Source organism: Spermophilus citellus (genome assembly GCF_964194105.1).
Source record: "Spermophilus citellus genome assembly, contig: SCAFFOLD_222, whole genome shotgun sequence".
In the NCBI taxonomy this organism is placed as follows: domain Eukaryota; kingdom Metazoa; phylum Chordata; class Mammalia; order Rodentia; family Sciuridae; genus Spermophilus; species Spermophilus citellus.
Genome location: NW_027673054.1, coordinates 65,010 through 89,027, shown reverse-complemented (window position 1 = coordinate 89,027; position 24,018 = coordinate 65,010). Strand labels below are relative to the sequence as shown.

Genomic DNA, 24,018 nt, shown 5'->3' with positions numbered 1-24,018 from the left:
GTTTTCTGTAATAGAAACTTAAAATCAAGTATGGTTGTATTGGTAACTAATGTGAATCACAGACTGGGAAATCAATGTGGATGGCCTTTAAGGATTCTGGTTTTTTTTTTCTATTACTATTGAGTAAAATAAGATACTCCCTCTGTGATGCAGTGCATTAAAGTTAAAGTGTTCAAGTCTGATATTTATTAGTAGGCTTCAAGTGAATCTTTGCTGACATTTGAGGTTTGTGACATTTCCTGCACATTCCTTCATGACTGGAAGGCATAAATGACTGACAGTAAAGAACAATTAAAAATTTCCCTAAGTAAAACATTTTCAGGGACTTCTGCCATTAAAGCTTCCCAGATGAGAGTACAGCCTGTCCCTTATGTGTTTCAGAGATGATTTCACTATCAGTTTTTTGGTCGATTAGAGAATGTTTTACTTTTCTGAATTCTGCAAGATTAGCAGAAGGGGAATTTTTGAGAGTCTACTTTGTTAGATGACAGGTGTCATATTTCTCTTCATTTGACAGATATCGAGACTTTTAATGGGAAGCATACTCTTTTCAGTGCCAGTTTTCATTGTTTACTGAGTGAGCACTGCATGTACTATGTACAGATTGAACTAGTAGAGAGAATAATTAGCTGTCTTTATCACTACCTGTGTGTTTTTGTTTTTTTGTTTTTTTGCAAAATAGGCGAGTACTATATACAAAAGAAGTTGAAATCCTTGGCCATATGTCCGTAGACTGGCAATGTCCTTTTGAAGATTTTGTACTTCCTCCTAGTATTGATGAAAATCTGCTGAAAATTTCAGTTAAGGTAAGAAAACACAACTTACACCTCTAGAGTCAGGCATTCATTATGAGTGGAAACCAGCGCTTTCTGACTCTGTTTTTCAGTTAACTACACAACACATTAAAAGGAACATTATTGTTATTATTTTATGCTGAAATATAAAGAAAGTTACAACCCATTTATTTGTGTAGTTGTATTTTCTGACAATCCTTGATTGCATAGAGTGAAATATCAGTTTGACAAAAATGTTAGGATGCTGATGTACTGATACTTTCTTTTTTGGTAGATTTAAGCAATAGTGAAATTGAGGTGTTTTTGTTGTTTTTACTTCATATGAATACCCATTTTGCTATAATATCAGGCATTTCTCAAAAAATATCCTTCTTTTAGAAGATTACAAGGTGCTTGGTGAAAATAAATAATATGTCAGAAATAGCTATGTTTTATATTATTTGGAATTTACAGAATGCTAATACAATTTAAGCAATTTTTTTGTCTCTTCTCCACATCATTTTCTAAAAATTTTATTTAATCACCTAGTAATTTGCAAAAATGATACCTCATCTTTTACTTAATTCTCAGACTCACTTAACTTTGAAACATGTTTATTATAACATACATATAATATAAATGTATTTACATTTATTAAAAATACTTATAGTTTCCATTCTAATTATGGTAATTTCTGTAGTATCTTTGTTTTTTTCTAAATAATAGTGATGTTATCTCTATTATTGAAATGCTCTGGAAAGCTTTTATCACAAAATTTTAGTAAGATGAGAGTATTGTTTTCCTTTTTTTAAATTTTTAAATTTGTTTTAATTAGTTATACATGATAGTAGAATGTATTTATGCACTTTAGTATATCATACATAGATGGGATATAATTTCTTATTTTTCTAAGTGTACATGTTGCAGAATCATATTGGTCATGCAGTCACATATATACATAGAATAATAATGTCTGTTTCATTCTACTATCTTTCTTATTCCCACATTCCTTCCCTCCCCTCCCATCACGTCCCTCTATCTAATCTAAAGTAACACTATTCTTCCCTAGTGTCCCTCTACCCCCGCCTTATTGTGAATTAGCATCCACATATTAGAGAAAACATTCGGCCTTCGGTTTTGTGGAAGTGGCTTATTTTGCTTAGCATGATATTTTTCAACTCCAACCATTTACTGGCAAATGCCATAATTTCACTCTTCTTTAAAGCTGAGTAATATTCCATTGAGTATACATACCACATTTTCTTTTTTCATTTATCTATTGAGGGACACCTAGGTTGGTTCCATAGTCTAGCTATTATGAATTGAGCTGTTATAAACATTGATGTGGCTGTGTCACTATAATATGCTGATTTTAGGTCCTTTGGGTATAAATTAAGGAGTGGGATAGCTGGGTCAAATGGTGGTTTCATTCCAAGTTTTCTGAGGAATCTCCATACTGCTTCCCATGGTGGTTGCACCAGTTTGCACTCCCATCAGCAATGTATGAGTGAGACTCGCCAACATTAATTGTTGTTTGTATTCTTGATGATTGCCATTCTGACTGGAGTGAGATGAAATCTTAGAGTAGTTTTGATTTGCATTTCTCTAATTGCTAGAGATGTTGAACACTTTTTCATATATTTGTTGATCGATTGTATTTCTTCTTTGTGAAATGTCTGTTCAGCTCCTTAGCCCATTTATTGATTGGGCTATTTGTGGTTTTGTTATTAAGTTTTTTGAGTTCTTCTATATATCCTAGAGATTAATGCTTTATCAGAAGTGCATGTGGTAAAGATTTTCTACCAACCTGTAGGCTCTCTCCTCGGTGTTATTGTTTACTTTGCTGAGAAGAAGCTTTTTAATTTGAATCCATCCCATTTATTGATTCTTGATTTTACTTCTTGCACTTTAGGAGTCTTGATAAGGAAATCAGATCCTAGGCCAATGTGGTGAAGATTTGAGCCTATTTTTCCTTCTATTAGGTGCAGGGTTCTAGTGCCTAAGTCTTTGATCCACTTTGAGTTGTTTTCCTTTAGTTTGTGTTTACTTTGCTTTTTATGGAAATTTACAGGTAAGAGGAACTACCATGTTCCCCTACCCATTTGTTTTTTTCAGCAGTACTAGAATTTAAAGAGTACCTTGGTGTATTGAAACAGTTTTCATGCTAGGGCAGACTGTGTCACTCTGCATATATTTTACAGTTTTCTCAGTTATCACTCTGCTTTCATATCAGTGGTGAGAATTGATTCAATATATTTTACATTATATAAGAATTTTATCTGTCAGCCAAGGAAATGAAGGAAGGGCTTTTTGATTTGTCAGATGTGATTAGTTTATCAAGTGGTGTTTCTGTAGGCTATTATTGCCTGCAGAAAGCCATTATTTTATAGATAGATGTATATACATCCAATTTCATAAATTCTAACAACTCATATGAAATCACTCTCATTGTACCAAGATGATTTATTTTATATCTTTCTTGAATATGTATATTCTGGTAGTCTACTGGTTATAAAGTAGAGTTGACATTCAAGCATGCAATTAAAGGTGTTGCTTTCTTTTTCTTCTTTTCTTCCATTGTTTCTTTTGAAATAGAAGCAGGGTCTGTTCCACAAAAGAGATAATGCCAATCTAGGCTGTCTTCGGAAAATTTACCTGAAGGACACCACCACAGCAGAGGTAAACTGTTTATTTAAAGAATACCCCTTAGGTTTTGAGCTGAAAGATTTTTTTAAAGCCTGTTTTATAACTAACACCTGTTATTTATCCCCCCAAATCTTGTAGTTATAAATTGGATGAATGTATAGACTTAAAAATAATAAACTGTGGACTTACTGGGGCAGAAGGTTAGTGCTTGCATTGATACATGGAACAGAAGCTCTGTTCTCAGTTACTGGATCTGTGGGGATAGTTCCATCTCTTCTGTACCTTCCTCTTCTACCATATGAACCTGAACTTGTTTTCACAGTTCATAATACACATTTTATTTTACAGAGAGCATTTAATGCCATTGAGGATGCACAGTCATTGAGACACCAACAAAAGCTGATGAAGCAGTCATCACAGAAACTTCTAAGGCCTCAAACACCATCATCATTATAGATCCCAGAGGGCTGCTGGTGGGGGAAAAATCACTCATATTTACCATGGTAGAGAGAAGTTTGCAAGCAACTTTTTAGTTTTATGTAATAGAATAGCTAGTGTTGGTTTTTTTTCTCCCCCTATAGTTTTGACTCTTAATTTTATAACCATGCCTGTGTTAGCAACCCATTGTACACTGCTGCTTAAGTGAGTGAGATCTTTGCAGAAATGCCACTTGAGACTCAGAATGAAATTTTCATTAATATTAAAATTGTGAAGCAAATGGCAATAGACTTATTTTTAATTAATTTTTTAAACTAAAGAATGAGAAAGAGTTTAGAATGATTAGTGTTCTTTGAATGGTTTTAGCCACAAAATGTTGGACACTTTGACATTCTGCCTAAAGGTAATTTGTTCATTAATTGAACTGAGATAACATTTTTTGGTAAACCAGGTAATTGATGGAAAAAACCCACTAAATGGAGAAATGATGTTTCCCCCACCCCCACCCGCCCCATGAAAACATTGTTTTTTCTCCTAATGAGAGAACTTTTACTTTGGTGCTTGTTTTTCTTCCTTGCATTATAATAGAAGAGATATTGTCAATCAAACCTTTAAATAGCTCTACTTGGCTGTCTGTGATGTAGTAGTCATAAAATTTTGAAAGATATTTATAGGCTCTTTCAAGATGAGCTCATATGGTACAATTAAAATTTTCTGATAACATTGCACTTTAAGTTTTTCAGGACTCAGATATGTAAAATACAATATTTTTGTATTTCTAGAAATAGTAATTAAAAGTTGAGAGACTTTTAAGGGCATCATAAATTAATATTTTGTTATAATACATACCTGTAATGTATTTTAAATACTTAGTAGGAAGAATGAAAAATTTTCAGTTGCTTTATAAAAGTAAAATAAGGTATAAATGTATAACAACATTAGAAAATGTTCCATGTGTTCTTTGAGGAGCAAGATGATGAGAATCAATTCAGTGTAATGTATTTTTGCCTTTTGTATATCTCTATGCTGATCAGAGATGTTCTGCTTATTAAAAGTTTAACAAAATACTCAAGAAGTATTTAATTTCCTTGGCTGAACCTTTAGATGTGCTCATAGTATTGAACTTAGCATTTATTTCAAATCACTGAGTCAGTGATGAATTCAAGATGTGGATTCACTTGGTTGGCTGTTTTTGTGATGTGTGAATTATTAGTGTTATTCATGTTTTTAAGACCTGGCTATAAATTTTTTTTAAATTTTCCTAGTGATATGTAATGTTAAATCTCAGAAGAGGATGCATTGTTTAATGCCCAGAGTGTTTGATTTTTGGTAGACATTGCCTTTTCAACAACATTCAGAACAAGAATGTGTGCCTGAAATTTCCTAATTTTACTAAGAGGTCACCATTGCCACTAACCCACCTGTTCCTAGGATGACTCCTCATAGTTAGCTGCTACTCCTGTGCTCTCAAGGGACCTCCACAGCACTCTTTCTCCATTTATAAGACAGCCCTGTAACCCCTTTCTACATGGGCAATTTAATCTTATCTCAAAAACTGTATCTTTAGAAAAGCTAATGCTTTTCCTACCTATGGTATATGCTCATGGTATCTTGTCTTTTAAAATTTATCTAGTTACACTTAAATTTCTTTTAAAGAAAAACTTTACATCACTACCTAAATGGAGAGCTACCAACATTTTGGAGGAAAAAAAAATTTAGCAAACTAAACATGAATATTACTCAATCCTATTTTGGTAATTATTCTTTTCTCTGGGCCCAGAGATGCACTTTCTATTAAAAAGTGGAGTAGTGGATTAGAGGTAAATAGCCAGAAAAGACATGTTGCAAACATTAACACCATACACTCTTGGCATTCAAAGGACTGAAATGATAGCAAAAGCAGTAACTTTCTAACCAACTGACTTGCCTTTTTTCATTCCATACCTGAGTTGGGAAAAACCAGGAGTTATTTAACAAATATTTGTTGAATTGCCTACTAAGTGTTCTTGGCCGTAATGGCTGAGGGTGTGTGAAAATGTTTCCTTGGGATGTAACATGGTAGAGACAGACAATGGAAAATAAAATTGTTTCAAATGGGGTTTGAACACTATTTTTTCAAAATCTACTAGGAATGACAGTAAGAGCCACTTGACCTATGGGGATGTGCAAGGGTGGATTTCACATGCCATAGGCAAGATCGGATGGCAGCTTGGTCCTCCAGAGAGGGAGACCAGAGTTTTGGATAGAAGAGTCCCATTCAGGTTCAGATTCTCAAAGAGTGGAAAAGTGGCTAGTCGCTGTAAATTGATATCCCCTTTATCTAAACGACACTACAGAGACCTGCTCTTTGCCCCAGATTCAATCAGAAGAGAGAACAGATGTTTTAATAGTTTTCCAGTCTAATGGCTAAGAGAAACAAAATATATTATACATATGGTTGTGTTTAAAGGCAAGATGTCAACACATGTTCAACAATTGCTAATTGCTTCTGGAGCTAAAGTGGTCCCCTTTGCGATCCCAGCTGGGTTAATCTAATTAACTGCAAATGAAGACACTATGCTTGTTTTCAAGTTCCGTCAAACAGTCATAAGTAAATGCCTTTATAATGCTTTCCCCTCTTCTGTGTAAGGCTCCCACCTGCCAACTTGTTTTTCAATCCCTAAGTGCTGGTGATGTTACATGAGTCTTTCTGTTTGCAGTTTGGACCAGATTGCTGCAGAGTCAAAGGTTTCCATACACTTAAGAAGTCAGATTTTTTAAAGTAAATACTTCAGCACTGCTGCTTTTGATTGCAGTTGATCAATACCTAGTCTCTAGGATAGAGATTGCACAATCCAACAAGACACACATCACCCACAGAGTTCCTGTTCCATGTTGCACCCACCCATCCCTTCCCAACAGCTCAAGGACTCAGTGTCCCAACTGATTATCTGGGTTTCACTCAGGCTCAGAATTTGGATATAAGCATCTCCAACACTTCCGGAACCTCAGGCTTGGTACTGGGCCTATTTCATGTGGGTGATTCCCAGAGGAGTATTGGTGGGAAGTGACAAGGATGAGGGGCTATTTTAGCTCTTTTTTTTTGGGGGGGGGGGCTTTTTGACTCATGTTTTATGGAAGCAGGAGAAACTGGGGAAAGATAATGGATTAAGCTCATCACTCCATCAGCACTCCAAGCACACACCCCTGGAACTCTCCCAGCTCCCCACCTGGCTCTGCCCCAACTCTCTGGGAACCCACGAGAACTCAATGGGAACTCCAAAGTACCAGGTGCCCGGGTGCCTGAGGCAGCAAGAGCCGCCCTATTGCCAGACAGCAAAGGTCTAATATACAACTGAATACACAGCTTAACTAAACATCATCATCTAAATGGCTCGCCGGCCTCACCTTTCAACCATTCCCTCTGGCAAAATGCCAGGCGTCATTCCAACTCGGCTGTGGCGCTCAACACCTCACCCTCTTCTTTTCCACCTCTCCTGCAGGTTTGAGGAAGGGAGATTCTAGAGTGTCCTTGTGGATGCAGGTGGACCAGCACACATCTTCCAGTCAAAGTGGGAGACTCACTGGCTGTCTCTCGGAGCATGAGGGAATTGCAGGTGGTACAGGCAGCTACCTGCTGAAAATAAACACAACTGAATCACAAAGTGGGAAAGTTACTCCCGTTCTAATTTGTTTTCAACTGTTTTAATTTCATTGAGTCTCAAGGTGGTGCTAGATAAGTCACTAACTCCTCCTGGCCTTTCTTAACCTTCCTTTTATTGATATCTTCAACGGACCCCAGATGGGAGCCCAAAAAAGCTTGCTATCCTCTTTTGGCAAGGTTACTCTGTGTTGCACATATATTTTTGTAGACTATGACAGGGGCTTTTTGTCACAGCTGATTCCCTTCAAAAAAAAGTAATTAACAAAGGCTTAGAAAAGAGCCCAGATGCTAGCTGCTGATCTAGGAACTTGGTTTCTGCCCAGCAGGCTGTGCCGGTCAGGTTCAGGCAAGAATCCTCTTTGAAGCTTGCTGATCCAGGTGGTCAGTGGCTGCCACTGAGGCATCTTCAGATCACAGTTTTTCATTTTTGTCAGAGATGATTGGCCTGGCTTCACAGCTCCATTATAGCCTCTTCTGCTCCCTGGGATTTCAGGACCAATGACCACTCTGGGTCACAAGTCCAGAGAGTGGGTGGCTGCAGAAAACAACTTTTTTGTTAGCTGTGCCTCATTACCCTCTGGGCAACCTATTTACTCCTTTCACATCTGGGGTTTGAGTGGAGTAACCCACCTGCCCTAAACCTAAGACCTGTCCCTTTCAGTGCGTTCTGTACCATCCACATCAATGGGTGGTTTCAGGGCTGGGCAGTTGTGATTTTATGAGAATGCCAGGACTGGCTCTTTCCCACTGACTTTGAAACCAAGAAGATGAGATGCCCCTGCAGCAATTTCTGCCACTTTGGGGAGGGAGCAAACAACGAAAGAATCAGGCTTAGAAACCAGGATAAAGAAACCCAATCCTGATGAAATTATTTCCATTTTTTGATCCAGCTGTGTGTAAAGCTAGGCTCTACCCTGGGACACCTTTAGACTTATACACTGAGCTAATAAATCCTTTTAACATGTAATTCAGCTAGGACACTGTTCTGGTCACCGGCAACCACAGAAGTCTTAACTGTGAAGCAGAGAAGCAAGTGCCAGTTGAAATGGCTCAATGCAAATCTTTGGCCACTGAGAGACAAAGAACTCAGAGGGCATGATCAATTGACATGGGCAAGTGGCATTGCCACTATACATGAGCACAGACATAGAAAGAGCTACAATTGTAATGAGAAGCTTTGAATCTTAGATGATCATATCACAGGCACAGGCTAAGTGCCAGGCATGTAATGACTTACTCATGTAGGCCCTGCAACAATCGTACAATGCAGATCTATTTTTTACCAGCATGCTATAGATGAGAAACCTGAGGCTCAAGGACCCTCAGTGCACTTCAGCAGCAGTTGGGGGTTGTGTCCCTGATACTGACTTTTCCCCAGTGTTCTTTGTTAAACAAATAGACTGCTCCCTGGTGAACACAAAGCTCTAACAAAGTGTGCAACTGTGAGGGGTGTGGCTCTCAGGTGGCACACAGGATGCTTATATCCCAAATGATGTGAAGGCTACCCATAGGAGCAGCCTGGTACCCAGCTTATTTAGCTGTCTGTGGGCTCTGCAGAAGAATCAAGTTCTTTTTGTCCCTTCTCAGAGACAGGCAGAATAGGCCCTGGTGAGAGACCAGAATACAGTTAGTACAAATTAGCTGTGTGACTTTGGACAAGTCATTTCATCTTTCTGACACCCTCTAGAAGGTGGAGACCTCAGCAGAGGCTGAAATCTTCATGTGGTTGGAGCATCCTATGGAAGGTGATTTGAAAAATAAGAAGAGGGGCTGCAGTAAGGGGGTATCACTTGACTCCCCACGGATGAATAGGTAGGAGTGGACAGTTGGAACACAATGACCCACACCTCCTCCTCTCTACCCAGGGCTGGGATGAGGGAGGCCAAGTGGTGACCTGAAAAGAATATTTCTGTCCCCAAAGCAGAGAGAGATAAGAACTGTGAAGCAGAAAAGCAAGTGTCAGGTACAGAACTTGGGATTTATTTTTACCCTGTTATCTCTATACTGAAATATCACACTTGGAGCTGCCTCTCTCATGCTTTATCCCTGCTCCCCACAGTGTGATGATGTAGCCTGGTAACAGGCTTCCTCTCCTCCTCTGCTTCCTCTGCCTTTCCATGAGAGGAACAGTGGTATGATGATGGAAGGCTGGAAACATTGAAAGAGAGAAATGCGATAAGAGACCTTTTATTTGTTTTGGGGTGGTTGGTTTACTTCCTCCAAGGTATCAAGGATGCACAGAGACCCTTTGCACTGTTGGGCACCTACTTCAAGGTTTGACACATGGGTTTTTTATTTTGCAAGACATAAATACCCAACTAAAACTGGTTTTTATAACAAAGAACATTGAACTGGCCAAGGCTACTAAAATATCTAGGATTTCTCAGGCTGCAGGTAAGATTTGATCCTGGGCCTCAGTACAGTGACAAGGACTTTGAGTTCTCTATCTTTCACCCTGACTTCTGTGTGACTGGTTTTATCCTCAGGAGTTATGCTTTGCTTCTCCGCACCCCCTAACACTTCTGAAATTTTCCCCTTGGTCAAAAATTGCTGCAGTGATCTAAATTTCACATCTTCATTCTGAAGGCTCCCAGGGAAAAATAGGAAGTGTGTTTTGCCAGAAGGCTGTTGGCAATCTCTTCTTGGGTTTCATTGCCTCTGATTGAGTTCTGTGCCATCCCTGAGCCAGTCACTTTGATGTGGGGGTAGAAGGTGAAAAACACTTCTGAGTAGGAAGAGACAAACCATATTCCTCAAAACAGGGAAGCAATAATTTCATGGAGCAAATGTGGGGTGCTGAATCTAGAAGGTAGGGAACAGATGCCAAGCTACAAGCATGAGCCTGTCCTGTGGTTGATTCACATTTTACTTTCATCCTCTCAGGTCCAGGAAAGCCTCCTAGACAGGAGGCACTGTTCTTTCTTACCCCAAAATAGGCTAATATTGACATCTTTCCTTTCCAAATGTCTGTTTATTTAGGGTTCTGAGTACTAAGAATCCCAAGTCTGTCCCATTGAAAATTTCACTGGTCTATAGAATCTGCCCCAGATTGACAGGTAGGTTCTGGCTGAAGTGAAACATGTTTGCCTGTGGAATGCTTCCTGCATTCAAAATAAAATCCACACTGCACCTGCTGGCCAACAGACCACTTGCCCTCTTGCTCATATTTAGCTACACTCGATGCTTCTTATTCCTTAAATGAGCCAATTGCTCTGAAGCCTCAGAATCCTCCAAGTGCTCTTTCTGTCCAGAATGCTCTGAACACATTCAGGGCTCTGTTTAAATGTCATGACCTCCAGTAGGTCTTAGATTAGCCAAGCAGGCAAGACACTTGAAATTGCCATGTGCATCAATGGTTTGAGTCTCTCTTTCCCTCCTCTAGATTACCAGCACTATGAAGCAGGAATTGTGCTTAGCTGCAACTATGAGCATGGCCTCCAAATCTGTTTCTATGTCTGGTACATTGTAGGTTCTCATTACTTGTTGAATAAATGAGTGAAAATTCGTTTTGAATGGTCTCATGAACTTTTTAGGGTGGGGCCATTTCTGATGCTTTTCTTGCCTTTAATTGGGTGCCTGTGAATATGCTGGGCATAAAAGAGATAAAATAGTCAAATTTTTCAAATGAAGGTGTAAAAGCTCTCTGCTGTAGGGATTTGCTCTAGATTGTACCATATTGGCAGGTCTTGAGTGCTTCTTTGAGAAAGTCTCCTAAGAATGCCATTGCTTGTGAGTATCTGAAGGCATGAAACTGCAGAAGGGAACCATCTTTCTATGCAGATTTCTGAGTACAGTGGCTGGACCACCATGCACCAGTAAAAGTCAGAAAATGACATGTGAGCATGACATTGTTTACACCTTCACTTATTGAGGCAACTGAGATGAATGCACTATAAGAAAAAGGATATTTAACCACATCTACTGCAGACCCAGAGGTCAAGGCCAAAGTCTCCATGTGCCAATCACATGGTGGAATCCCCAACCTCTCTGTGGACACAAACTCTCCCTGAGACTTTATTGCTTGTGATCATCCTCAGGACAATTGGTTGAGGGTATGAGTGTCTCAGTGCTGCTCATGAAAACTCAAAAATATGCCACTACCTACAGCCATCAGTCATCTCTATGCTCAATAGACAACCCACCATTTGATGTGCATGGTCCTTCTCTGTCCCCACATCCAGGCTCATTCATCTGTCTGCTCTTTCAGGGCACCTTGACCTTTTCTGTACACAACTCTCCATTATTAGTGATAATATCTTTATTTAGGCAATTACTTGAGTAATATTTATCTTCCTCACTGGACTCCAGACTTCTTAAGGGCAGGGACAGCTCTTTTTATCTATTATTGGTGCTCCAGCTTTGCACCTAACACTCAGATGGCCTTGCAAATACTTTCAACTCAGGATCAGGGGCTGAAATTTTTTCACTGTTAATCATACCTGACACCTTGTAACCACCTGGCCCTAGAGTACTGTCTGACATAGAAAAGAGGGTCAACAGGTAACTGCAGAGAAAGTAAATAAATGAACACTATTATTTTCCTTCCCAGAGAGGGAGCATGGGGGGAAGCCTTACCAAGCCCAACAGTTTCACCCAAGTCCCTTCCTTCAGGCTCAGTAGGTCTGGTTCTCAGGATCACTAACCCAACATGTCAGCAAAGAGAGCAGCTTCAAGCACAATCTAAACTAGTTCTATGGAGAGGCTGCACCTTTGGACTTCAGTGCAAAAAGTTCTGGGTTATATATTTAAAGTTTAAGTGGGTCACGAATCCTGGTCCTTATCACATACCCTTGAAAAACTCAACAAGAAAACACCCAGGAATGGTATTGTACTTTGAGAGACAGCCTGGCCCCAGTCTCTGTCTCCAGATCAGGAAGATACTGGGGAGAAAGAAATTTCTCCATAGCCATGCCCTTCTTCCTGGGGACATCTGAATCCTAATGGGGTATTCTTGCAACTGATGTTTCACCAGCCAACGGCTCAAGGTTTGTTTGTTTGTTTTTTTTTTTTTTGGATCCTTGGGAGAGACAAAGGGGTCACAGATCTATTATTCCATCAGGAATCTAAAATCAAGACCCCCAAACCATACTGAGAAACCAGTAGCATCCAAACATGTCTGGTGTCAGGGCCACCCCTACCAACAACCCAAGTGGCTCACCCTTGAACCCTTCTGCTTTCAAAGCCAGAAGAAATGGCAGAGGGATTCACAGGTCATTTCTGAGATGTAGGCTCTGGCTTGTTCCCATCATGAGTTCATTTCTTATTTTTAGAGACCAGACTCAAACTAAACAAACAGTTCATATAAATATAGCAGGGATACACTGGGCTCAGTGTCACTGAAAGGTCCTTTTCATGGAGACAGACTCACTACATGGATGTTCTTGGGTTACCCTGGTTCTACATGTGGCAGGGTTGTACCTTTTCAAGTGTTGTCCACTGGGATATGCCCCAATTCTGTTGTCTTCATATTTATCTATGTCTCTCTCCCTCCCTCCATATCTCTCTCTGTCTCTCTCTCTGTCTCTCTCTCTCTTTCTCTCTCTCTCCCCCATCTACATTCTCATGCACACCCTGAGAAGGAGCCAAGGGGAAGGAGGTCATGCTATCAACACCCTGACTAGTCAACATGGGCAGTTTCCTCCTGGGAATGGATCCTAGTTCAGATTGTACTTGACAGAATGTTCCTGCCTTTTAGATTAGATTGCAAAGTCCCTCCTAGAATGGTCCAATGCTAAGGTTTCCTCCTGGTTTTCCATAATGCCACCAAATGCAGAGTATCTAGGTTTTTCATGGCAGGCCCTGAGCTACAGATTACAGGACTCTCATCATGCATGGTGATCTTTATGGCAGGGATCAACATGGACCAGAGCCCCAGCCCTAGCATGACTTTGGTATTAATCACACTGAGGTGTGCTTGAGAGGTGGATGACTTCCCACCACCATGATAACCCAGTGGGGACTGGAAAGTCCAGAGTAACTGAATAAATATAAAATTACAGAAAAAGAAAGTCATTACATAAAGACAGCTCCAATGACTCTGCCAGGCAATTTCAGCACAGTATTCTAAGAGATTTATAAAATTTCATTTGGCTTTTCTCTAACCCTATGATGTTGGACTTACTACTATTTCTTTTCTGCACATGAGGAAACTAAAGCACCAAGAGATGGTGTACTTTGAATGTGGAGAATATTAAAATTTTGGTTGTTACTAAGTTAATGTTGAATAAAATAAGAGCTGTAAAGTAACAAGTGAAATGAGTGACTATGTTGTTTTAGAGCCTTTAAACCTGATTCACCAGGAAGTGACTCTAGCCTGAAAAGTAGCCTTTATAAACTTGGAGTTGAATGTAGGAAAGTTCTGAACTTGGTTCTAATTACCTACCTCTCTAGACACTGTTTTTTTTTTTTTATCATGGAAAATGCACGGGCTTGATTACAATTGTAAAAAGTTCAAATACTGTATTTTTGAACACCAAAAGTTTAAGAACCAAAACATTAGGAAAATGATGAATGGAGTGGCAAGCTGAGTCTAGGGTATGGGACAGTTGTGTTCAACTAGTGCTTATACTCTCCCTCAGTCTCTTCTCTCCCTTCTTTCTTCCCACATTTAAATTTCTCACTGCAGGTGTTTCAAAAATTTTAAATGTTATTTTTAATCATGATTTTCATGGTTCCTTGTATCATCTTCTATTTTAAATTTTTATTTTTCTGGTTTCAAAAATGGAGTGTTTCACTGAGCAGTAAGACCTTGAAATCTTGAAAAGTACATAATAATCTTCTTAAGAGTTCCTTGAATCCCAAGTGTTCAAAGAGACTTTAGAAATTACTTTTTTTATTGTATCATGTACTTCAAAATGCCTAATCACTTTTGCTCCACCGAGGTACATTTTTACTTGATGAATCAACCCAATCTTACTTTATATTTTCTTAAAAAAACCTTCTAGTTCATCAACTGTATTACAAATTAATGTTAAATATCAGTTTACTGTAAGATTCAACTATGTCTCTCTTGAAGGTGTGATTATGTCAGAACTTTCCTCATGTTCTATGGTGAAACATGTTACTAAATAATATGTTGATCTAGCTAAAGATACAAAATATTCAAAATGGAAATATGAAAATTCTGTGGATGGAATAGGTTGCTAGTATATGATACAGTAGATAATTCCTTAGCATCACCTGGATTGATCAATTTTTTATTTATTATTCACATTTTTCCTACAGAGAGAATGTGTGCCTCATCATTTCTGAATGATTCACAGATAAACAGAAATATGTGTAACTGGAACCAAAATTTTGGTCTTAAGTAGATCAGAGACCTGGCTCATTAACATATTTTTCATAGATATGCTGCTGAACTATATAAATATATGCAATTAAACACTGCTTTTTTTGGAATCATCATAAATTTTGTCTATCTTTTTTATAATTGTAGTTGCAGTTTATTTTTTGAATAGTGGATATTGTTTGATTGCTGATCCAAACTTACAGATAGCCTGATGCAGAACAAAATAATCCTTTAATATTATAGTAAGAGAAATCTGACTTTTTATGAAACATGGGGAAATAATCATTGATTATTTTGAAAGTGGAGTTTTGAGATAAAACAAAATTTCTAACTTTGCCAATTGTATCTGGACACTTGTCTCAGAAATTTTGAAAAATAAATTTATTGTTGTTGAACAGATATGTGAACAAAGAGCTAGAAAACTAGGGGTTTATTCTCAGACCTATGAAGACTTAAGCTTAAGTTCTGGATTTCAAATTTTTGTTTTGGATTTCAGATAAAGCTTCCTTTTCATTTAAAAATCTCTGGAGTCATGAGGAGCATGAGTTGAAAACCATCATCAACAATTTAGTAAGGACCTTAAAAAATCAAAGGGACCCTGTCTGTAAATAACAATACAAAAAAGGGCTGGGGATGTAAATCAGTGGAAAAAAAAAACCTCTGGGTTGCATTTCTGGTATCAAAAAGAAAACAAAACACAAATCAAAACAAAACAAAAACTCATGAGAAACAAGCCCTAAAATCCACAGTATCTCTCATGCATGAATAAAACAAATGGAGATGGGATTCTCTCCTGATAATTATCCCAGTATTCATCAGTGGGATAACAATTTGAGGACATGCTGGACTTGTGGCACGTGGATGCCCACAAAGGGCATCAGAAAAAAGCTGAAAACTCCATACAATGATGGAATAAAATTATCTAGTTTTCAACTGCTTATCTAAGCTTCACTAGACTAGTCAGAGGAGGAAGGCTGAGCTGCCACAGAGAGTCCCTCTGGCCACAGACACTGGAGAGAACTGCAAAGGATTATGAGTTCAAAGCCAGCCTTAGCAACAGCAAGGTGCTAAACAACTGAGTGAGACCCTCTAAATAATATACAAAATACGGCTAGAGAGATGGCACAGTGGTCGAGTGCTTTTCAGTTCAATCCATGGTACACCACTCCCCCCAAAAAAAGGGTGTGATTTCAGTTATAGTTTGGTTCAACTGTTTAGACAATACTCTTAGCCATTCTTTACTGCTTTCTCTCTCTGCCTCAGATGTCTTATCCTCTGCATTGATTTCATTTTTCAGATAACCTTTGTGCATATGGTAGCACATATAGATACAAGTTGATTTAGACTTATGGTCTATCAGCTCATAACCACACATACCTGGAAAAGGAGATATGAATGAGGGAGCTTGTGTGCCTGGGAGTTTCTGGCAGCCATCTTTTAATCCTTCTGTCTCTGCCTCCAGAGCCACTGGAATTGTAGGTGTGCAGTACCATATGTAGCACAATCTTGACTTTTCACTTACAAGTTATCCTCAAATCCTTGTGTTTTTTTTTTTTTTGCTTGTTTTATGGATTTTAGTTCTTGTCAATCAGAATAAAAAGACTCCTTAGCACCAAACACTCACTGGCCTTGGTTTCTTGAAGCTCCAAAGCCATAGAGAGAGGACACTAAACAACCATCTGGAAGTATTAATCCCTTGCTCCTGAGGATCTGGACATGATGTGAACTCCTGTATTTGATTTCTAGATGGTAAATGAGAGGTGTTTAAATTCCCCCTACAAGGAAAGGAATCGCATCTATGTACCCAAAGAGAAAAGACTGGTGAATAAAGTTGGAGAGATGGGAAGTCTCTTCTAAAGTTTGCAGAGTTTCTGGGTAAGGGCCCACCTGGGCTTTTCTTTTCTTTTCTTCTTTTTTTTTTTTGATTTCAGAATGCAGAAGACTAGAAGTTCAATCCTGCTGATCCTGGTGGAAGCTAGTTTTGTTGTGAGTAGAGCCAGTCACCTAGAAGTGTGGAGTGGACTATGAAAAGGTGCAAAAAAAAAGTAAGAGCTCTCTTTATATTCAGGTCACCTCCAATCATCCAGGACATCAATAAAGCCTGAAGCATTGCTCAATATCATAAAATGTTTTTGGGCACATCTCACTAAATTTTCTGTTATCTGGAATGTTTTATCCTAACAAGAAAGGTAGAAAAAAATTGCTATTCCTCTGCCAGGCCCAGGAATTCAAACAAAAGTGTTTGGGCACTAGCACCTGAGCATGCATGCATGTGCATGCAAACACACACACACACACACACACACACACACACACACACACACACACACAATTTGCTTCTAGGAGGAGGAAAGCAAATTTTGAGAGACATTTGGTATGGGTTTATGTACCAAGGTGTGCATGAGGCCATGCAATTTGGCACTTCCTGGTGTCCCCAGCTTTTCCTACATCAGGAAAATATGGAAGATTCATGGTGGCAGGGGATTATGGTGGGTGGTGGAAGTTGTTCGTCTTCTCTTTATATTCAGCTTTTGTTCTTTTCTCAGTCCTTACAAACATTCCCACGTCTTTAAAAAATCCAAGTAAGTCCATTGAGACAAGAGTCAATTATCCAAAGAGCACTCAAATCCTGCTTCTCTCCCATGGGGAGCTCCTCATGAAAGCACATGATAAGATATTACAAACCAGCCAAAAATTTGTTTCAGAAAAAACAGTTAAACTCCCAGGGTAGTTAGCAGAAATCAAGGAATCACACACTCTCATTGTCTAATAACAAATAGACCAGGTTAAGAGGTATTATCACCACTTTAAATGTTCTAATATGCATGTGCTTTTCTGTACTTTGACAGCATACAAGTACCAGATGTTAAGTACCAGAAGTTTCCTTTAATGTTTTGAATACTCTTTCCTGCATGTTGCCTTAATTTTTTTTAAATAATTACTTTATTTAATGGGAAATTCTTCCACTTTTCTGATCTCCTACAGTAAAATTGATTACTGCTCTTGGTCTCAGGGGTTGTGGTGTTCAAGCAGTGGAAGTGACTACTTTCTGTGTAAAAGGAGGGAATGTAAAGACACCCCAAGACACCAGGATCTAAAATGGGGCAGCCTATCTGTGTTGAAAATCAGTGGGACCTGGACTTTTAATAAATCCAGGTGTTCTTTTCATTTTATTTCATCAAAAAAGTAGGTTACATAGTTCAGAGTTATTGACAGTTTGGAGATTTAGGCAAGGATTTCAAAGTGGAATCCAGAAAGCACAATTTTTGGTGAGCACAGAGTTGTCCCACTTATATATTGGGTTGTGGAAGCAAATTTCTTTTACTTGGAGATCACCCCATGTGACCTTGGAAATAGTTCCTCAGGTAAATCTTCCTGAACCAGACATATTGGTGAACATCTATACTGATGTAATTTTCCCTCTAATGTTAAGAACCTCCTACTGTTATAAAGAAAAAAAAGGGTGATAATCATTCTTGCTGCTTTGAGCTGAGAGTTGGTGATTTGCTTTGGGCAAGAAGTTTGGAGTCCCTTTTTAGAAATGGTGTGGTTCAATGAGTCTGTGGTAAATATCTGGCTCAGGAAGAACAGGTTGTAAATTCACCTGGGGGTGGGAACTTCTATGAGAGAAACAAAAATACATGAGTACCAAAAAAAGATTAATACAAAATACCAGTGTAGCATCTGAAACCTGAACATGAATATCATGAAAACTATAGAAATTAATAATTTTTTAGCAGGAGTTGGAAGACCTGAGAAATTGTCCCCATAACAAGGCCTATTAAAGCCTAATAAGGCCTTGTTTTTTAGGTAACATAAATCTTTAACATTGCCAAAATTATCAGGTATGTAAGATGCAACATTTAGTTAACAAAACGTGCTGTATTGTAACAGTGGTCCATTTTGTGCTTTGAATATAACCCTGACTGCTCTAGAACTGTAACATATTTTTAAAACAGACCTGTTTCTTTCTCTTCTTCTCTCCAAGCCTGATCCTAATCTCTACTCCCTAATCCCAAAAGAAACAAATTACCTTTCTTCCCCATTCTAGGTGGAGTTATCTGTCCCTCAGCACACACCCACCTTAAGAATGAAAATTCAGACTTTGGGAATGGCTTCAGATCTCAGAAATTACTATCTTCCAAATTAACAAGTGAATTACAACTTCTACAGATTTGGAATGTAGCCTTTGAATCACCTCTTTAAAAGCCTCCAGTTTCTGCTAATGGCAGATTCACAGCTTTTGGGAAGCTGTGTTTCACCTTTGCTAATTAAGCGATAAACCTTTTTTTCTTCTTCTCATAACCATGTCCTCACTGTTGTGTCAACATCAGGGACAAGGATTGAGCTTTCAGCAACATGATAGATATATCCTGGCCCTAAGCCTCTTCCTGTGAAACCAGATATGAACATTCCAGGTCTTTAAGTACGAGCAAAAGAAAAATAAGACCCAACACATATATTAGCACTGACCCCAATTGAATGTTTATATTTTTGCTCAACTGTCTATATATTTATTTATTGGTAGCAGAAATGAGACCCAGAGGCACCCAACCACTGAGCCACATCCCCAGCTCTTTTTTTGTGTTTTACTTAGAGACAGGGTCCAGCTGAATTGCTTAGGTCCTCTCTAACTTGCTGAGGCTGGATTTCAACACCTAATCCTCTTTCCTACTTCAGCCTCCTAATTGCTGAGGTTACAGGTGTGACCACCACACCCAGCTAAACTTTCTTGTTTTCCTGTGGTCTGCATTCAATGGCAATAGTTAACCCATGTGTGGAATATGATCTTCTACTGCAACTGCAGATTGTTGTAAAAGGAAGAAATATTTTTCTTTGGGGAACTAGTTAAATCTCAGCAGTAGTGAGAAATTCCAAATAGTTGTTTCATTGGTTATTTGGTTTACCAAACAGGAGGTGGCTCTTTGGCTTCAGGCACAGAAGGGAATAGCCAAAGCTAAGGGAGAGTCCAGCAGAACCTGACAACCTAGACATTGAGCAGGGAAGGGTGATAAAATCAGAGTGATTTTTGTTATTATGGCATGGAAGGGAGGTTGGCTCAACTGAAGTGATAGAGGGGGGTATATTTTTTGTATTTGTTCTTCTCTTGTTGATGTTTTTTCTTTGTTCTTGAAGGATTTGCCCTGCATCCTGAGGGAACTTGAAACTGCAATGTTAGAAACACTCAGCATCTGCTCTTGGTGAGGAGTGAGCCATCTGCTGGTCAGGAAACCCTTCTAGCTATTTCAACAGGCATGTTTTCCCACAAAGGTAGAAGGAAACTTTTCTTGGCAGAAGAAGGAAATAGTGCCTCTAGCTGCCTGAGCAACTGCTTCAGAGGATGCCAGAGTTGGAAATGGGTTGAAAGCCTGGTAGATGTGAGTGCTTTTGCTTCACTTTTCTTTATATTGGAATTGCAAGGGCTTTGCCTGAGTTTCTCAGCAAAACATATCACATTTGGATCTTCATCTTCTCCCTCTCCTTTCTTTTTTTATTTTGTTATAACATTGCTGATAGTGTTCAACAGCAAAACACTAATTCTAGATTTTTATGATCCAAATTTTTTTGTTCTGAATAACATTATTATTGGCCAAAAGATAGGGTAGGAACTCTAGCCCTAGTGTCCTGTAATTGCCAGGTTGCCCATGAGGGGAAGGGGTTCCTGGTATTGGCTGACATGGGTGGGCATGGCCAACATATATGCTCTGTTCTATCCAGGTAGACTGCTGATCCCATTCAGGCAGGCTCCCCTACCTCTACAGAATGGCTTGGCCCATTCCTTGCAGCTGTATAATAGGGGTTCCCTTGATGCTTTGACTATATCCCTTGTGGCTTTGAAACTTACAAGTTGTTTTTTTCTTTTTCCTAAACTTTTTTCTGATCTTCTCTAATCTTTTTCTTAACCTGCTCCTGATCTTCTCTCTGATCTTCTCCTCGCTGATCTTCATTTCCCTAACCTACTCCTCCCTGATCTTCTCCCTTATCTTTTCTTTAACTTTTCCCTGATCTTCTCTGATAGCTCTTTTTCCTAAACTTTCTTCCTCATTTTCTCCCTGATCATGTTTTTTCCTGATCTTCTCTGATCTTCTTTTCCCTAATCTTCTCCTCCCTGATCTTATTCTCCCTGATTTTCTCTTTCCTGATCTCTCCTTCATAATCTCATTTTCTCTGAATTATCTCTATAAAAGCTTCCTATTTCTGAAAAAAGGCAGAATCACAGTATTTGAGACAGGAGTTCCCTGTGTTTCTCCTTTGCTAGCAAAGCAATAAATCAGCTTTTTCCTTTTTCTCAAAACGGTGCCCTTGTTATTGGGTCAGCATCAGGGACAAGGTGTGAGCTTTTGGCAACTGTTGAAGTTGGGATAACATATGTACAGAAAGAAAATTATACCCTCTATGGATGAGCATGTTTCCTGGTTATGATCCCCTGCCCTTTCTGTTCTGCCTCCCTCTGGCTTTTTCTGAAAGTATGAAATCCAGCATCTTTACCCTGATCAGGCCCAGCTGAGGAAAGTTCAGTGTGGCAGCTTCCAGGTTTAAGCTGCTGTGCTTCCACCTCTTCACCCAGCAGTGTCTGTGAGTCCAGGTCCAATGTAACTGCTGCAGGATGCCTGCAGTAGGTGACTCAGAGTATTGGACTGGGGTGGAATTTTCCCTTCCTACAGTGCACTGAATGGGGAAGTGAAGGGCGAGAAAGCCATACTGCTGAGTTCTGTCTGGCATTACTCCCTTGTGTAAAATGGGGCAACTGGGGGTGAAGTAGGCTCTGCTTAGGTATGGATATAACGTGAAACTGAAGGATAACCAGTATTCCATTGAATTATTTGAGGAAAAAAAAGTAATATAGTTTTCTTTTTGTCTCTTAGCAAATAAATATGATTTTATTTAAAAAAAATATATATATATATATATATATATATATATATATATATATATATTCCTTGATAGCCATTATACATGTAATGTATTTAACAGATGTAACTTCAGTATAATACTTTTATGTGTTATTTTGTACTCTAGTTAAATCAAAAATCTTTCTGGGCTCTAGAAACCATTTTTTCTCAAACTTTATTATTTTTATTTTTTGAATATACCTCCTCTTTCCTCCTAGGCCCCATATTTACACTGTGTTGACAAGTATAGCTCTAGCTTTATGCTATCATGTAACTGTACACTGTCATGGTACACACATACTATAATTTCTACAGGTCTATGCTGCTTGGTGAAGAGTACTTTATATATACATAAACAGTTTTCATGAAGAAATAATAGCAATTTCTACTCCATCTTTACTTCATGAGAATTTGTTTTGTGTCCTTATCAATACTCTGTATTCTTTTGGTTGTTGTTGTTTCTTACTGGAAATTTCAATCAGGGGCACATAGAGACTGGGTCACACATAGTTGCTTAGGGCTTTGCTAAATTTCAGAAGCTGGTTTTGAACTCAGGATTATCTTGCCTTAGCTTCCCAATCCAATGGGATTAGAAGTGTGTGCCATGGATCCTTGTTCTATTTTATTTTCATATTGAAATATATATTAATTCTGAAAATAATTTATTCTTGATATTAAGAAAGCATAGAATATCATTTTTTTCCCACAAATGACCACCTTTTTTTGGAAAAGATGTCTTTTTATTGGAAAAGATGTCAGTAGTACCAGATGTATACTTTATTGTTTTCTAAATGGAAAGTTTATTATTATTATTATTATTATTATTATTATTATTATTATTATTAAGCTATGTATGAGTCACAAAAATTTATCTGTTAATATTATAAGGTATATACTCTTTTCTATAACTTCATAGCATACTTCAGTGTGTATCAAAATGACCTGTTGGGGGTTGGGAGGGAAGAGAAGGGTTCATGGGGTAAGAAATGATGGTGAAGGGCTGGGATTTTGGCTTAGTGTTAGAGTGCTCACTTAGCACGGGTGTGACTTGGGTTCAGTTCTCAGCACCACATAAAAATAAAGTCATTGTGTTGTCTCCTTCTACAAAAAAAGACTCTCTCTCTCTCTCTCGCTCTCTCTCTCTTTTAAAAAAAACTTTATTAAAAAAATAAGTGATGGTGGAATATGATGTATATTATTATATAAATACATGTATAAAGAAGTGAATTCATGTAAATATACTTTGTATAAAACCAGAAAAATGAAAAATTGTGCTCTATATGTTTAATAAGAATTGTAATGAATTCTGCTGTCATATAAAATAAAAAGTAATTAAAAATAAAAAATAAATGATGGCTTTATGTTCTAATTGGAAATAAATACTACTCCTTTTAAAAATTGGGAAAAAAAAGGTCTGTTGGTCAGTGATAAACTTTATTAAGTATAAAACGTATCCTGAATATTTGGTAATACATAAACCTAGACTTAGGTATTTATAGTGTTTCAGTGAAATTAAAAAAGTTACTGTAGAGATCATTTCTTCAAACATACACTCATAATTATATGAGATTCATTTTGTACATATACATATATACTACCATTATATATAATTAATAAATGATTACTACATCTCACATTACCACATTTATTTCAAATTAATTTGTCTTTTGAAAGCACCAATGTATGACACTCATTGGATATATATACTTGGTGTGTTTTCAAATTTGTCACTTTATGTATTATGTTCTTTTCTTTACTCTCCTTTTTATATAATTTCTTTTTCCAAATTATTGAGATTAGTGAATTTTAGACACTTCAGTTTAACGGTGCAGTATGTAGATTTTCTTTTTAACCTCAGATAAAATACATCCCACTTTTTGGAGGCTTATTGTTATGTAAATGATTTCTAAAAACCTGCATATATAACACCCTAACCTGACCTTACTCTGGACTATTGATATCTGAGTGGAAGGGATCTCAAAGTGATCCATGAAAAAGACAGGATCCTGATGGGTCAGGATGTGAGATTGGTGGATGCTGAGTATGTAGTAGTGAGTATTCATGAAAAAGTATTGGTGGAGTAGATATGGGTAGAGAAAAAAAGTGCTGTGAAGGAAAGAGGGAAAGAATGATAAGCTCAAGGGTTCAGATTTAAAAAGTCTAGTGGTGGATCAATAGTAGCATGAGGGTAAAGGGTAGTTTCTTTGGAGGCAGAAATAAGGTACAAGCAAAAGAAGAAGGTAACTCTGTCACAGTCCCCAAAAGAAAGAGTCACATGAGTGGATTATGTGTTTATTTCTTCCCACATTGGAGTGGAATTGATAATTCACACAGTAT

At 38.1% G+C, this 24,018-nt stretch overlaps 1 protein-coding gene across 1 annotated transcript; it reads left to right on the top strand.

Annotated features, from left to right (window-relative positions):
- Window positions 1-682: 682 nt before the first annotated feature.
- LOC308640179 (intermembrane lipid transfer protein VPS13C-like) lies at window positions 683-3,982 on the top strand. The gene is made up of 3 exons (XM_081312182.1): window positions 683-806; window positions 3,369-3,452; window positions 3,768-3,982. Exons 1-3 carry the CDS (start codon window positions 723-725, stop codon window positions 3,873-3,875), a joined length of 276 nt encoding a protein of 91 aa, XP_081168308.1. The 5' UTR covers window positions 683-722; the 3' UTR covers window positions 3,876-3,982.
- Window positions 3,983-24,018: the final 20,036 nt, after the last annotated feature.